This window comes from Haemaphysalis longicornis, unplaced genomic scaffold (genome assembly GCF_048455015.1).
Source record: "Haemaphysalis longicornis isolate Haplotype H1 unplaced genomic scaffold, Haemaphysalis longicornis Haplotype H1 scaffold_9, whole genome shotgun sequence".
NCBI lineage: Eukaryota > Metazoa > Arthropoda > Arachnida > Ixodida > Ixodidae > Haemaphysalis > Haemaphysalis longicornis.
The window spans coordinates 160717818-160732069 of NW_027526460.1; the positions used below are offsets into that span (position 1 = coordinate 160717818).

At 47.0% G+C, this 14252-nt stretch overlaps 2 protein-coding genes across 5 annotated transcripts; both read left to right on the forward strand.

Moving 5' to 3' along the window:
• Positions 1 to 3669: 3669 nt before the first annotated feature.
• Positions 3670 to 5241, forward strand: LOC144153059 (uncharacterized; the record flags this gene model as incomplete). The annotated part of the gene is given in 1 exon segment (XM_077684697.1): positions 3670 to 5241. A coding segment is annotated over 1 exon segment (1567 nt), but the record flags the coding sequence as incomplete, so codon positions are not given.
• Positions 5242 to 5248: 7 nt separating this feature from the next.
• On the forward strand, positions 5249 to 13204 carry LOC144153061 (uncharacterized). Of its 4 annotated transcripts, XM_077684707.1 has the most exons (13): positions 5254 to 5513; positions 6913 to 7080; positions 9446 to 9517; positions 9914 to 9979; positions 10333 to 10401; positions 10472 to 10561; positions 10621 to 10689; positions 10756 to 10851; positions 10908 to 10976; positions 11156 to 11373; positions 11437 to 11596; positions 11769 to 11897; positions 12845 to 13204. In XM_077684707.1, exons 1-13 carry the CDS (start codon positions 5426 to 5428, stop codon positions 12874 to 12876), a joined length of 1326 nt encoding a protein of 441 aa, XP_077540833.1. In that variant the 5' UTR covers positions 5254 to 5425; the 3' UTR covers positions 12877 to 13204. The 4 variants fall into 4 exon arrangements, with proteins under 4 accessions (XP_077540832.1, XP_077540831.1, XP_077540834.1 ...); XM_077684705.1 differs by having other exon boundaries at positions 5252 to 5513; positions 11769 to 13204; XM_077684708.1 differs by lacking the exon at positions 11769 to 11897 and having other exon boundaries at positions 5253 to 5513.
• The last annotated feature ends 1048 nt before the right edge of the window (positions 13205 to 14252 follow it).

Genomic DNA, 14252 nt, shown 5'->3' on the forward strand with positions numbered 1-14252 from the left:
GCACCCACAATGGGGGATTGGCCAGGGCTAAATCGGTTGTTCCACTAGCTAGGTTCACGTTCTGCTTCGAACGCTCGTGGAGCACGGCCACGCGGTTCTATAAACCTTGAAGTCGGCCGCCTTGATTCACGTGCGTCACCACCGTACTGCAGCGCAGGCATCCAGGAACCCGGCCTATAGCAGTGGAACACGGTACATTCAAATCGCCTTGAGCAAACCCTTGGTGTGTTTACCTTATGATGAGCGCGACAGTACAAGAACAGCATGAGAGGTGAGCGCGAAAGCAAAAGGGGGCATTTCCTAGGCAAATGTCTACAAAGACTACCGTCTTTTGACGACATTTGCAACGAAAGGAGCAGATACGTGACCTATTTTTTGTCTCGTAAAGTTTCTATTGCAAGATCAGATTCGGAACCAGGAACTGCCGGAAACTGCTCTGAAAAGGGACCAAAATAACTCTTGCGCGCACCCATGTGCCAAAGATGCCAACTGCGGAAAAAACTGTTAATGTTTGCGCAAAACGGGTAAGAGCAGAGACACGTACGGACGTCGTCACTAGTTCAGTTTACCACGGAAGACGCCGCCCTCAATTCCCACACGACTCTGCCACTCAAAAGAAAATATGTTACAATGGCGCGACAAGCACATCACTTGAGTGAGTGAGAACAACTTTATTGAGATCGCCTCTCAGATCGGTTTAGACGTCCCTCAGCTTGGAGGGCTTGTCTTCGCCGCGACGCGGCCTGGACGTTGTCCTGGCTGACCCCCGAGGTTTGCTCCCGAGTTCCACCTAACGAGTGTGGAAGGGACACCGCCCTCCTCACCCTCGGCGTCACTCGGTCCCTGCCTCTCTAGGGCCGCCGAGACCTGCTGGACGGCCTGGAGTTGAATGTCGTAGTTCTAGGTCCACGTCGCTTCTTCTGGCTGCGGCAGGATTGTCGTCATCCTGGCTGCATTTTTCGCGTTAACGCTACAGTCCCACAGAATGTGAGCCAGCATGGCTCGCTCCTTCGCGCACAGTCTACACACGTCAGTTTTGTAGACCATTGGGCATATGTGTTTCGCAAGCACCGTGGTGATCACGGAGTCCGTCTGCAACTGTGTGTATGGCACTGCCTCTTCCCAAGTGAGCCTCGGGTGAGGGGGCGGCATCGTCCTTCTATTGAGTCTGTACCACTTCACAACGTCGTTGTAACTGGTCATGGTGTTCTTGGTACCGTTGTCGTTGCCCGCGACCACGCCGCCGGAGTCGGCCTGGCTAGTCGTCGTCGTGCGGCTGGCAAGTCCTCGTGCGACGGCGTTGGCCGTCTCGTGGTTTGTGTTCTCTCCCTGGCCCGACACGGTTTTACCCATGCGGGCCGGAAACCACTTGATCACCACACCACCACTGCTGCCGTTGCCTCTGGCCTTGCGCAAGATGCGCGCGGCGTCACTGTACACACTGTTCTTGGCAAAGTTCCGCACCGCCGTCCTGGAGTCGCACAGCACCGTCGTGCAGCCGGGATCGGCGATGGCCAGGGCCACGGCCACCTCCTCCGCCTGGTGTGGCTTCCCGACGCGGATGCTCGCTGCCGTCTTCGTGTTGCCCGTCGTCGCCTCTATCACCACCACCGTGTAGGCTTCTTTCTGGTCTTGGTGCTTCGCCCCGTCCACGTACGCGGCACCGCTGTCGTTGGCCTGCAGGTCCACCAGGGCCTTGGCTCTTGCCAGTCGCCGTTCTCTGTTGTGTTCGGGGTTCATGTTCCGAGGTATCGGGCACACGGTGATCCGTCGTCCCGCCCCTTCGGGCAACGGTTCCCCGCTCGTCGTCTTTCTCTGCTTGGGCACCAGACCCAGCTGCCGTAGTATGTGTCGTCCCGTTCTAGTTCCTGATAGTCTCTCGCGCTGCGCCACCTGCTGGGCTTCTGATATTTCGTCCAGGGTGTTGTGCACGCCCAGGGCCGCGAACTTGTCCGTACTCGTGCTCCTCAGGAGCCCGAGCGCCGTCTTGTACGCCTTGCGCATGACTGCGTCGATCTTTGCGCGTTCGCTCGGCCGCCAGTTGTGAAAGGCGGCCACGTACGCTATGTGGCTGATGACGAAGGACTGGACGAGCCTCGTGAGGTTCTCTTCCTTCATCCCTCCTTTTCTGCTGGAGACACTTCTGACGAGGCGCATCGCCGCGTCTGCTTTCGTCGCTAGCTTGGTGGCCGTCGCGCCGTTGCCGCGATTCTTCCCGACGAGCATTCAGAGCACTCTGATCTTGTCGACCTCCCAAATTACTTGCCCTTCTTCTGTGCGCACGGTGATCTTGGAGCTAGCGCGGTCGTTGTCTTCGCCGTACTTTCTCTTTCTTCCCGCGTTCTTCGGCGGGAGCACCAGTAGTTCCGACTTGGACGGGGAACAGACTAGCCCCGACCCTCAAAACATGCTACCAACCTGAGACAGTGCAGTAAACACTGCTGGACCACTGCGGGATGCGACAGAACACCTTGATAACACCAGGCAGACTCACTGCAAAGTATTATTACAGTAGGAAATACACACGTTTGCATTCACGCCACAACACTCGTATTACGGCGCGCAAAGGCCGCTTCTTTTCAAAGGCGCAAACAATCCCGCTATCCATCTATCCGTCTAAGAAAAATAATCCACACGCATTTCTGCGCACTTATTAGTCACTTCCACACATGTACGCTGTTCGCTGATTCGTACATGTGCACGCCAAAGCCGCTGGCCACAGAACCGAAGAGCACTGTACTGTAGGCACTGTAGGACTCGTACCTACGGCGGGTCGACGCCATTTGCAATGCCGGATGTAAACAAACCCTTGGGTTCCGGTTTCCGTTAAAGTTTCGGTTTTGCTATGTAGTTTTGCGATTGCGCCGTCGCAATTTTTTTACTTTCTCGTAATCTATGTAGCATAGTTTAACTTCTTTCTATACTGGTAAAACAAAGCAGTTTTGAAGATTTTGCTTTTGAAGTGATTCCGTGCTGGGAATCACTGGAAACCTAAGCCAAGACCATCCGACGTCTCTACGCTTGCGCGCCGTTTACGTTTTGGCGCGCTGGAGCCTGGAATTCGTTTTTGGCGCCATGGCAACTTCGCAAAGCGGTGAGTGCTTCGCATTTATTACTTATTGTAAACATGGCTGAAATCGGTGAGCGGCAATTTCGCCGCGTAAGGAAACGGCGCCTTGAGGCATGTCTAGAGCTCGCTGCACCCTTAGAAGCGGATGTGTTGGCAGTGAGTTGTGTGCCGCATGCAAAAAGACAGCGTGTGTGTGAAAATTCTGTGCCGCGCACGACACTAACCGTGGACGTAAGCGCTCCTGTTCCGTCACCAAGCTTCGCATATGGAGATGATCGGTGTGCACAAAGAAGTGACAACGAAGAGAGCGCCTGCGTAAGCGTGCAGAGTTCTCGAGGTGACCGCGAATCTGGTCATGGTCGAGGGGATGGCCGTTTAGAACAGATGTGCGCATCGGCTGATGTTACAAATGATGAAGCACAGCACGACGTTGATGCTGTCGACTTCCGACGTAGCCTGCAGTTATGGGCATTGGAATCCAAGTCCTCGCACAAAGCAGTCACATCGTTGCTCGGAGTGCTCCGCAAGCACAAATGCCTTGCATCGCTTCCATCCACCGCCAGAACTTTACTGAAAACTCCCAAGTCTACGCATGTTTTGACCATGGCAGGAGGGAAGTTCCATCACTTTGGCTTGGAGGCAGGTCTACGGCAAGCGCTGCAGAGCTGCAAAGAGCTGCCCACAGAACTTGTCATCAACGTCAATGTTGATGGCCTCCCCATCTCGAAGAGCTCGAAGGGACATTTTTGGCTTATTCTTGGTCTTGTGAAGAACTTGAAAGGTGCTGCCCCATTTGTCATTAGGGCATTTTTCAGCGACAGCAAGCCCACTGATGCGAACAAGTTCATGCGTAAGTTTGTTGAAGAACTGAACGCTCTTGGTACTTCTGGCATTGTTGTTGGAACGGCGAGGATTCCCGTACGGCTGAATGCCCTAGTTTGTGATGCGCCGGCGAAAGCTTTCGTGCTATGTATTAAGCAGCACACAGGCTATTACAGCTGCTCGAAGTGCACCATCAAAGGCCGTTACAGAAAGAAAAGGGTCTGCTTTCCTGGCACAAAATGTGCATTGAGGACAGACCGCTCCGTTCGGCGCAAAACACAGTGGCAGCACCACACTGGGCGTAGTATTCTAGCAGCACTTCCTATAGATCTCGTGAAAGATGTGCCTCTGGATTACATGCACCTTGTCTGCTTGGGTGTCGTGCACAAGTTGATCGTGCTGTGGTTTCATGGGCCAAAGAAAGTGAGGCTTGGCAGGAAAGTGCGCTTAGCACTTTCAAAGCGCAATGTTGCGCTTGCACAGTTCGTCCCATTCGAGTTCAACCGAAAACCACGCAGCCTAGCAGAGCTAGACAGGTGGAAGGCCACAGAATTTCGGTTTTTCCTGTTGTATGGGGGACCAGTGTTGCTATCATCCCTTCTTCCTGATCACATGTTTCAACATTTTCTTATGTTGCATGTGGCAATCACCCTGCTTTCGATGCCTAGTGTCACACCAAGTGAGGTTCAGTATGCTGGACAGCTTCTTGACATTTTTGTACTACGCTTTGCTGCTATCTATGGCCAGCATCATGTGTCGCATAATGTGCATGGGCTCAGTCATCTTGCAGCCGACGTTGAGCACCTTGGGCCATTAGATTCATGGAGTGCTTTTCCATTCGAAAACTACATGAGTACACTGAAGAAGATGGTCCGAAAGCCAGAGTTCCCACTTGAACAGCTCTGCAACAGACTGGCAGAACAAGCACCATTGTTCGAGAAGGCTGTAAAAGTGGACGACAGGCCACTTTTTAGTGGACCACATAACCGTGGGCCACTTATAGGCCCTTGTCAAGGGCAGCAGTTTCAGAAAGTTAAGCTACCAGGCAATGTTGTTTTTGATGCTGGAAAGAAGAACAGCTGTTGCGTGCTAGCTGATGGGTCTGTGGTAGTCATTGAGAACATTGCACATCTGCCATCAAAGGCACCTTGTATCATAGGGAGGAAGTTCCTACAGCGCAAAGACCTATATTCCTCCCCTTGTCCATCATCAATGCTTGGGATTCATGTTGTTTCACAACTGTCCAACTTGAGATTTTGGCCACTCGAAAGTGTTGAGCAAAAATGTGTGAAGCTTGCTTTTAAGCGCGAAACTGTTGTTTTTCCTCTTTTACATACAAGATAGCTACTTGTTTTCAACTGTGTTCCTTTGTCACTGCCAGTCATATTGTCCTTTGTAAATAATAAACCTACTTGTTTTTCTCTTAACTAAGGGGGTGTCTATGTCCTCGTGAAATTTCCCGAGGAAAACAATGACATTGCAATCGTGCATAAGAAGTGGATTACTGGAGACGGCTGCTTGTGGCCGCCCCGGATGAAAGACGTTCGAAGTCTTCTGAAAGGAGGGGCCACACCGGGGCCTGACTGGAGCAGGGTGCGCTGCTGCATACTACAGACGTATGGTAATACTATGCTTGCTTTTTGCCCTTGTTATTTAACATGGCAGACATCTTTTGATGGTGAAATTACTATGATATAAGTTTTGCTGTTGCCCTGCAAAAGCAATGTGCTGTTCAAGGTAGTTGCTAAACGCTCTTGCTGTTCTGGGTCGTACATGTTTTATTAATTGTAGCAGAACAAATGGTCCCCTTTTATTGTCTCATTTAACTAGTCACTACAAAGCTTTACCCTTAGCTATCCCTATGCATAATTTGGGGTGTAGGTAAAAATTGTCCCGGAAATATTGGTAGCACAAAACACGTTTGGGGAAAGGACAGGGGTACACCTCTTCACTGTTCCAAAAGGATTGTGTTTTAAGCAGGAAACATGGCATGAACAACTAACCTACAACCAAGTTTGTGTTGTCTCTTTATGTTATATATTTTTAAAACTCTGGTAGCTCGAGTCTCGGTTGTTTGTTGTTCAGGCTTACTATCCATGCAACCTTGGTTTAGGGGTAGGCGATTGATCGATTAACCTACCGAATGATCGATTAATGCATTGTTCGCAAATAAATTCTTTAACCTGTTAATCGGTTGAACTCACACGAGGCGAGTAGACCAGATATTAAGCTCCCCAAAACGTTGCATAAGCATGCTTGAGGGAATCGCCTCACATAGCAACAAACCATTTTTATAATACCATGGTTAATTGCAACCGCTTATAGTCGAAGACGAGAGGCGGCGGCCTCACTCCTTGAAATAGCGACAGTTCAAGGTGCGTTAGTGCCACATCTGTACCACGCGAGGGTTTGTTTAGCCCACATCGACTCAGTCGCTTTAAAATGCGGGAATGTATACGGTTTCAATGCTTCTGTGTTGATTACCTGATAGCAAGAAATGAGGCTTGGAGCTCGAAATCTGGTTATATTTTTTAGTCTTTCTGTAACCCAAACCAACTGATAAACTAATCATATAATCAATTATTGCCTGCCAATTGACTAAATTAAATTTTTAATCGATGCTCAGCCCTACCATCCATCCGTCTGTGTACCAAATTTTCTTTGTTAGATTTTAGCCTCCAGAAGCGTTCATTTCTGGCCCTTATATAAATATTAAAGCATCCCATCTGTTTCTCCACTGTTAGCTAAAGCTCAAATGGAGGAAATTAAAACCGCAAAAAAGTTCAGATCTTACCAACTTGAAAGGAAACACATCAACCCAAGCATGGGACCATTTTTTCCTAGATTAGCACTGGGACCATTTTTTCCGGGAACATTTTTGCGTGTCCTATAATTTGGCATGGTTGTATTTTAGCTGCAACTGTTTTATACTTTCCCATTCATTTTCATTTCTTTGGCTTTTCTATACCTGCTTAATATCTTGTGAGTGTAAAAAGAGTCAATTACAAAAATATTTTCAGAGAACTACAAAAAAGCACACGATGCCTTAAGAAAGGCAGAGGAGACGTCTGACCTCCAGTCTGACGAAGATTTGGGGCGCGGCAAGCGCAAGAGGCAGCCCAGGAGGATTAGTAGCTCTGAGGACGAAGATTTGCCGCTGCCACAGCCACCCCAGGCCATGTTTAATAGTACGTCCACATCTGTCTCCAACCTCATATTAGTAGCCAGACGGCTTGTACTATTTTTAACGTCCCTTGCAGCTGCCTCGATCCTCTTGCTAATTCTCAATACTACATTCTTTTATCGCTTGTGCATAAGCAATCCTACCCGAAGCTTCTTTTCTCGGTCAGCTCAGTTGCACGGAGTATGCCAGCTCCTGTAGTGCGGCACCTGAAAGCCCTCCTGTTCTTTTAACCTCTCTAAATCGTAAAATATCTACGAGCGTTGCAGAAAAAGGGGCATAGACGCAATTGGGTGGGACAAAGACACACGGTGTGCGAGCACGGTAGCTGCGAGGCGCACTGCAGAGAATTAACAGTCACGGGTGGGGAAGGGAGAATTTACGACGCCTGCGAGGCGCTAGCGAGAACTCGATCTAACGAAACGCGACCTACGAGTTAATCTAACGCTCAATAACGATCATCAACCAACACTCCGCTCTCAAGAAAGTACGCCTGCCTCCGCTAGCGATTCGATTCACGCTAGCACAACATACACGCGCCTGTCAGCTTCGGGCAAAGAACTTTTCTCACATGCTTCATGTTCCGACAGCCAGCCCCACATTGACGCGCTAAATGTGGGATGTAGGGCAGGTACTTTCCCATGTAATACCAAAACCGGCGACGAGGAACGTTGGTATCTCATTTCGCCCAGCTAGCAAGCTATCTCCCACCCGCGGCAGGTCATGGCTCGACTGAACAAAGGAAGCGACAAGTGTTTTCGCTCATTTTATATTTATTACTGCATAGTAAACATTGCAAGAGCATGCAGGCTAGCTGGTTAACAGCGAGGATCTATTAATTTCCTCGCCGGGCAATTTGAGGGAATCGAGGTGTCTCACCGCGACAATTCAGATCCGGGACGTCTCAGCGGCGCGCTCGCGTTTGCCTCGGCGCCATTGTCGCGCTTCTTGCCCGATCTTGCGAAGGACGCGGAAATCGCCAGGCGGAAGTCGTCTTTCTCTATCTTTCCCCTCCGAGAGAGAGAGAGAAAGTGTTTATCAAAGCCCGAAGTCCGCACTCTCGCCGGCCACAGTACACTCCTCCGGCGAGGAGGAAGGTCTCCCTCGCCAACGTCTTGCAAGCAAGTTTCCCGCATTCCCTCGCGTTCGGCTTCGCCGCGTTTCTTAGCTAGCAACGCGGCGAAGCCGAACGCGAGAGAACGCGCTGATGTCGCATTCTCACAAACTATAAGCAATCAAGAACTGACGAAAGCGTGAATTAAACAGGACTTTTAGATGAAGCAAATCACAGTTACATAAAGGGTGACGATAAAAAGCAAATGCGCAAGTGTAAAAGAAACGAAAAATGTAGGCCGGCACACACACATATTACAATTCACGTAACCAAGTACATTCCCAAAATTTTAATAATATAGCCGGAGCGACGACTGATCGGCATGCCAGCGCCTTATCTCCGTGTCAAGCGGCGAAATAGGCGAGAGTACGCGCACGCGCATGGGGCTATCTACTGCATGGGTGTCGTCTGTTACGCTGTTTCCTTGAGAGTGGTACACCCCCTGCCACTGCATCTGAATGACTTTGTTCACAAGAAACCGTGGTTATGTGAAACGCAAGCGCATATATGCGCATTTGATTTTTCTTTCCGATCACTTGCCCGCACAGCGAGAGGAATATTAAAAAAAGTAGAACGGGGAGGGTTTTTGGCCGGAATGGCCTCAGGCCGCTGCGCGAAATAATGCAATAAATAACACATCTGATAAAAATAAAATTGTGTGCCCAACGCTGCTTAGCTACCTTCGGCGGTAGCGAAACGGCCTTGCAAATTAAGAAACACGGGGGGTGTGTTGCCCTAAGGAGAACAGCAGAGCAGACGACGCTCCACACGGCAGATAGTTCTATGCGCGTGCGCGTACTGTCGCCTGTTTCGCCGGTGAACACCGTGATAAGGCGCTTACTAGCCGATCGGTCGTCGCTCCCGCTATAATATTAAAAATTTGGGAGGCTGTACCTTGGCCCCAAGAGCAACACACAGTTCAGACATGCAGGTAACACAAATCAGAAATAATAAATTCAGCTTTCATATTTTAATGTGTCATTCATAGCGATTTCGTGTCTACATAGTGAACTTCGCAAAAGCAGGATGTGAAGCTATTGCCATAGCTGAAGTATCTCCAAATGTTTTGTAACGTTCTTGCTAATAATTTGTGTACATGTTTGCATCCATGCAAACATGCATCATGCAGTAGATACGGATACGGATTTATGAAACGGGCAAACTACCTCACTTGAGAATGCTATGAATGTCCTAGCCACACAGTAGTCACTGTGCTGTGTTGCCAACTAAAGTTTGCTTTTCTGTTTCTGTTAAATAGGAATAAGAGATCAGACGGGGCGGAAGTTGACTAAAAGCCAATTTCGAGGAACAGCTAGCAGCGCTGCTATAGGTAAACACCATGTGCTTACATTTCTACCAGTTTTTTAATCTTTCTACCACAGGAAAGCCTGCTGAAGCCTGATATAAAGGGAATTGCATCTTCCTTGCTTTAGATGGTGCATGCACAAGCAGCTGTACAGATTTCAGTTTAATCTGAAGTAACTTTTTTCAGGGACAGCTACCCTCTAACTTCTGTATGGCTATAGTAGCGCTTCAAAAGAGAAGGAAAGTCACTTGCAACACATTTTTCAGATCATTTTAATGTTAGCATATGGTCGTCAGAGACTATTTTTGTGCTTTACAGCACATTTTTTGTGTGTTGCATGGTGAGAATCCTCCTTTGTAGCCTTTATATTATGTGTAGTGCGGCTTGAAGATTGAAACAAGTTTTTGTTTTGCATTGCAGGGCACATGAATGAACGCAGACCAACCAGCGAGTCAGCATTTGCAGGGAATTACCTGGATCGCCCTGGTAATTTGCGCATTGAGGAAGGGTTTAACAAAACCTTACAGACAGTATACCTGTAGTAGTATATATAGTAGTATATATATAGTATATATATATAGTATACCTGTAGTAGTATATATAGTAGTATATATACCTGTAGGTAGTATAAAATCCTGCCATACAAACACTAATACAACAATGGCAGCAATGCTTGCTCGTTGTTGAGCAAAATTTTAATATGCTATGAGCTCCAATTTTTCAAATAATGCAAAGTTGAGTTTTGTCTTCTTGGTTTCTTTAGGGCACACTTCTGGGCTAGTGGGCCCATACTTGTTTATATACCCAAGCGTGTGCACAAGAATTTGCTTTTATTGCAGATGGGAATGACGAGGACGTACCCTATTCCCCACAGATCAACAGCTCCACGTTATGTACAACTGGCACTTGTAAGTGTCTTGATTACTTTGGCTGAGAACTTGAAGAGTGTGGAGTCAACATTTCGCTTTTCGTCCCCAGTGCGAGGCACCGCTTTCTGCAGCCAACCACAGGACGGGATGCGGGGTGCACAGTTACGTGACAGTCCTCGCCCAGGCTCCTGCAACTCATGTAAGCTAATATAAAAAAGGAATTGTGGGAAGGAGTGGCATTGTTTTATTTTTTCACAGGGTATGCAGAAAGTTGCAGTACTTCTTTGCAAAGACCTGCACAGCTTCTGCATGACAACCGAGAAGAATGTGAGTTTGAGTTTTCACACATTCTCTTAGGTATTTTGGCCTGAGTTAACTCTGTTTTCAAAATAGGGCCCGAAATTCAGAGTGCACGAGCAGACCGAACATCAAAATTTCAGCCGGCATACATTCCCCATGAGAACCGCCAAGATTGGAGCAATTCACCTGGTAAGAATTTGAAAATATTGCTTTATCTTTCTGTTTACATTTTTTGTAACCTTTAGAACACAGAGCAAGGTCTGGTGGGCTGGCATCAGGCAACGCACCTCCAGCCAGAAGCTTTAAGCCTTCCGGTAAGAACGTTTTCCGGTGCCTGCCTCTTCTGTCAACATATGACATTTTCTCAGCTGTTTCAGTTGATAGCATGTCATTTCTGTGTTAAACCTAGGTGTCAACATAGGTTGACACCTAGTTTTTTCGGCCCAGAATTGGCTAAAACCAATTATTTTTGTGATTTGGCAACATTTTGCAGAGTTTGAACAGCTAATGAGAGCAATCCATACCATTGAAATGCGGTGCGAGCAACACGGCAGGCAGTTGGATGCCATAATACGCAAGCTAAACAGTGACAATCGAAGCCCTGCCAGAGACAGGGATGAAGAAGTTCTGGAACAGCCGTTTCAGAACATTGAAGACTTTGAAAATTTTGATGCTGGGCTCGGCACAAATGGGCAACTTAAGACATCTCTCGTAAGGCATACTTTACACTTGCTGCTAGGGGAAGAAATAAATAACGTGGCATTTTTTTTTCAGGTGCACCAATTGGCCGGTCTCGGCGGCTCAGCTGCAGCACCAGCTACCAGGCGAATCCTGGAGGCCATTATGAGCCAAAGAGTTGCTGTGAGGTACAGCTGGCTGGGGCAGAAGGGGAAGAAGAAGTTTTCTGTCCTAAATGTCGCAAGCTTAATCATCAGTAGGACACATTGATTTATTTTCATTGCCTTATTGTGACCCCGTATAGTGTGTATCTAGTTTTGGCTCAAATGCAGACAAATTTAATGCCTTTTATTGCAAGCCTGGTAAATGTCCTCTGCTTCATCTCGCAATACAAGTGAAGTAAATCTTATTGCCTTGGTATTTTTCAGAGGCTGTGAAGCAAAATTTTGCCGATGCAAAACAAGCTGAGATTGAGGCTGTCATTAAGACGTGGCTGCGCCACTCTGGCGAAAAGCTGAAAAAACTTGAGGCAAAAACAGCAAGTGCTCGAGATGAAGGTAACGTAAATTACATGGAGTGCTGGTTTGGTAGAACATGGCAAAGAATAGAAGGGCTAAGACAAGGAGCAGCAAATAGACACACAGAAGGCACTAACTTCTTTGTGATTTACTGGTTTTACAATGCTCTTAAGCTCACCTAAAAAAAAAACAAAAAAGAAAGAACGACCCTCAGGAACTGAAAGCAGCACTTCATGTTTTCGTAAAGCTAACCAGGGGTACGTGCAAGCCGGTCCAATATTTGCTTTTCTGGCCCATTGTTTGGTATTTATGGTATCTGTGAAAGGCAGGATCTGCAGGCAGTTTGTCACGGGTGCATATTTTGGACGCGTACTGCACCTGGATAGGACACTATTTAGGGTTGTACCACTTCATATACTATGCGGTCATGTTTTGTTAATGTAGATCTTGTGAGGATCATAATATGGCAAATCTTTTCACCCTGGTGTTCAGCCAGCGAGGTCTGTCTTGTTTAATAGAAATGCAGTCCTGGCTATGAATAAGTATTTTATGGAGAGATTGAATAAATGCAGGCATACTTAAAAATGGCTCTACAAGTCAAAAACTGCATACCTGAAATTTATATTGTTTGTTGCCTGTCAGTATTGCCAGCAGGCTCACAGACCCTGCACAAAAAACAACTGCTGAAGTACATGGTGCAGTTTGATGCGGATGGTTACAAATAAATGCTATATCTGCAAAGTTAGCCGCGAAACATGCTTTTCTGTTCGATCACTGAATTTCACTGCAAACAGACCATGTTTTCTACTTTTCTGCGTTTGTTTCTTAGTGTTTTATTTTGCTGATTCGTCACTATATAATGTTTTTAGGAACAGGGTTGTCATATAATGACACAATTACTTTTTTGTAGCAGGTAGAAATGCATTTTAGTTGACCTTCGCAGTTTTACCTGATTGGACATTTCTGCCGTTTCAAATTTTTTCCAGAATCCATTCCCGAAGACTATGCTTCAGAGTGAGATCAAAGGGGGGCTGGTACATACATGTTGAGTCATTTTTGAAGGGTATGCTGAAGCGTCACAATGGCATGAAGAGGAAAAAGGCTGGTTTCTATGAGTGCAAATAAATTTCATAACAAGGATACTTTGTTTTATCTCTATTTGTGTGTTTATTCATACTGTTACCGATGTCCTACAAAGGAACTAGGAAGGTAAAAAGATGCTCTCCTGAGGATGTGCTGAGGATGTCCTGAGGCCGGACATCTGGACCTTTTTAATATATTTTGAGGATCACTTGAGGTCGTCCTCAGGATGTCATAATGTACTCGAATTGTCATCCTGAGGATGTCCTCAGGATGTCTTGGTGTTGTCTGGGGGCTCTCCCATTAAGAAGCGGGCGATGCGTTTGGCATTGTAAAAATACAGGAAGCGATGAATTTTTGCTAGGGAAAGGGTCGAGGTCCACACGTATACCTTACAAGAAGCTACTGCAACCCCAGTAGACAGTTGTGTGTTGAATCTTACTTTGGATTCGCATACGAGGCCCCGTGGGGCCTCCCAACAATTTGCCACAGCCGACGGTATCTCACGTCGCCCAGGCAGGCCATCATTTACAATTTCTCCATTATCATTTACACCACTTCACCATAGAATTCTCTTGTTGAAAGGGACAAAAATCCAAGGAGTGTTAGAACACCATGTGGAAGACACTCAGGAAGTCACCCGCAATGAGACATAAAACTGCTCATGTAGAAGGTAGAAATAAGTAGAAATGTATTAAGGGAACGCAGTGAATAGTACAAATATTTATTTTTTTTTAAATAGAAGCCTAATGCGGATAATTTTGTTTATTTAAAATTTGTTTTTCTTGTATATGTTGTACATAGTTTTGTTTACTGACAATAAAAATTGACTTCAGAGCAGCAACGCGGTTAATTAAGCTAAACAAGTTGCGCCTGTTCTTAGCATGGATGCAAACAAAATTCGCGTGATCACACGCTTGTTTGTACCATTTTCTACTATCATATGATAGTATGATACGAAGGATGGGGTTCCGTAGGGCAACTTGGCTGCGCCCCAGCGTTTGTTCTGTGGTAAAGTGGTTTCGATCTAGCGTCGTGCCCACTCGCAGAACGTTGCGGGTTCAATTCCCGGTGATGTCTTGTTTTTTTTTTTTGTTTTGTTTTTTTTGCGGTTTTTTTAACGGGCAAAAAGACGCAAATGAGATACGCAAACCATGCGTTTGCGTATCTCATTCGCGAATCATTTTCTGTGTGATTTTGAGAATCAACTACCTTTGTATGGAAAATTTCCTTCGAAACAGCGAGTGGCTCGGTGGCTCCAGGCGCCACAAAAATCAATTTTACTTTTCTTGCACCGCATTTCTCGAAAATGCG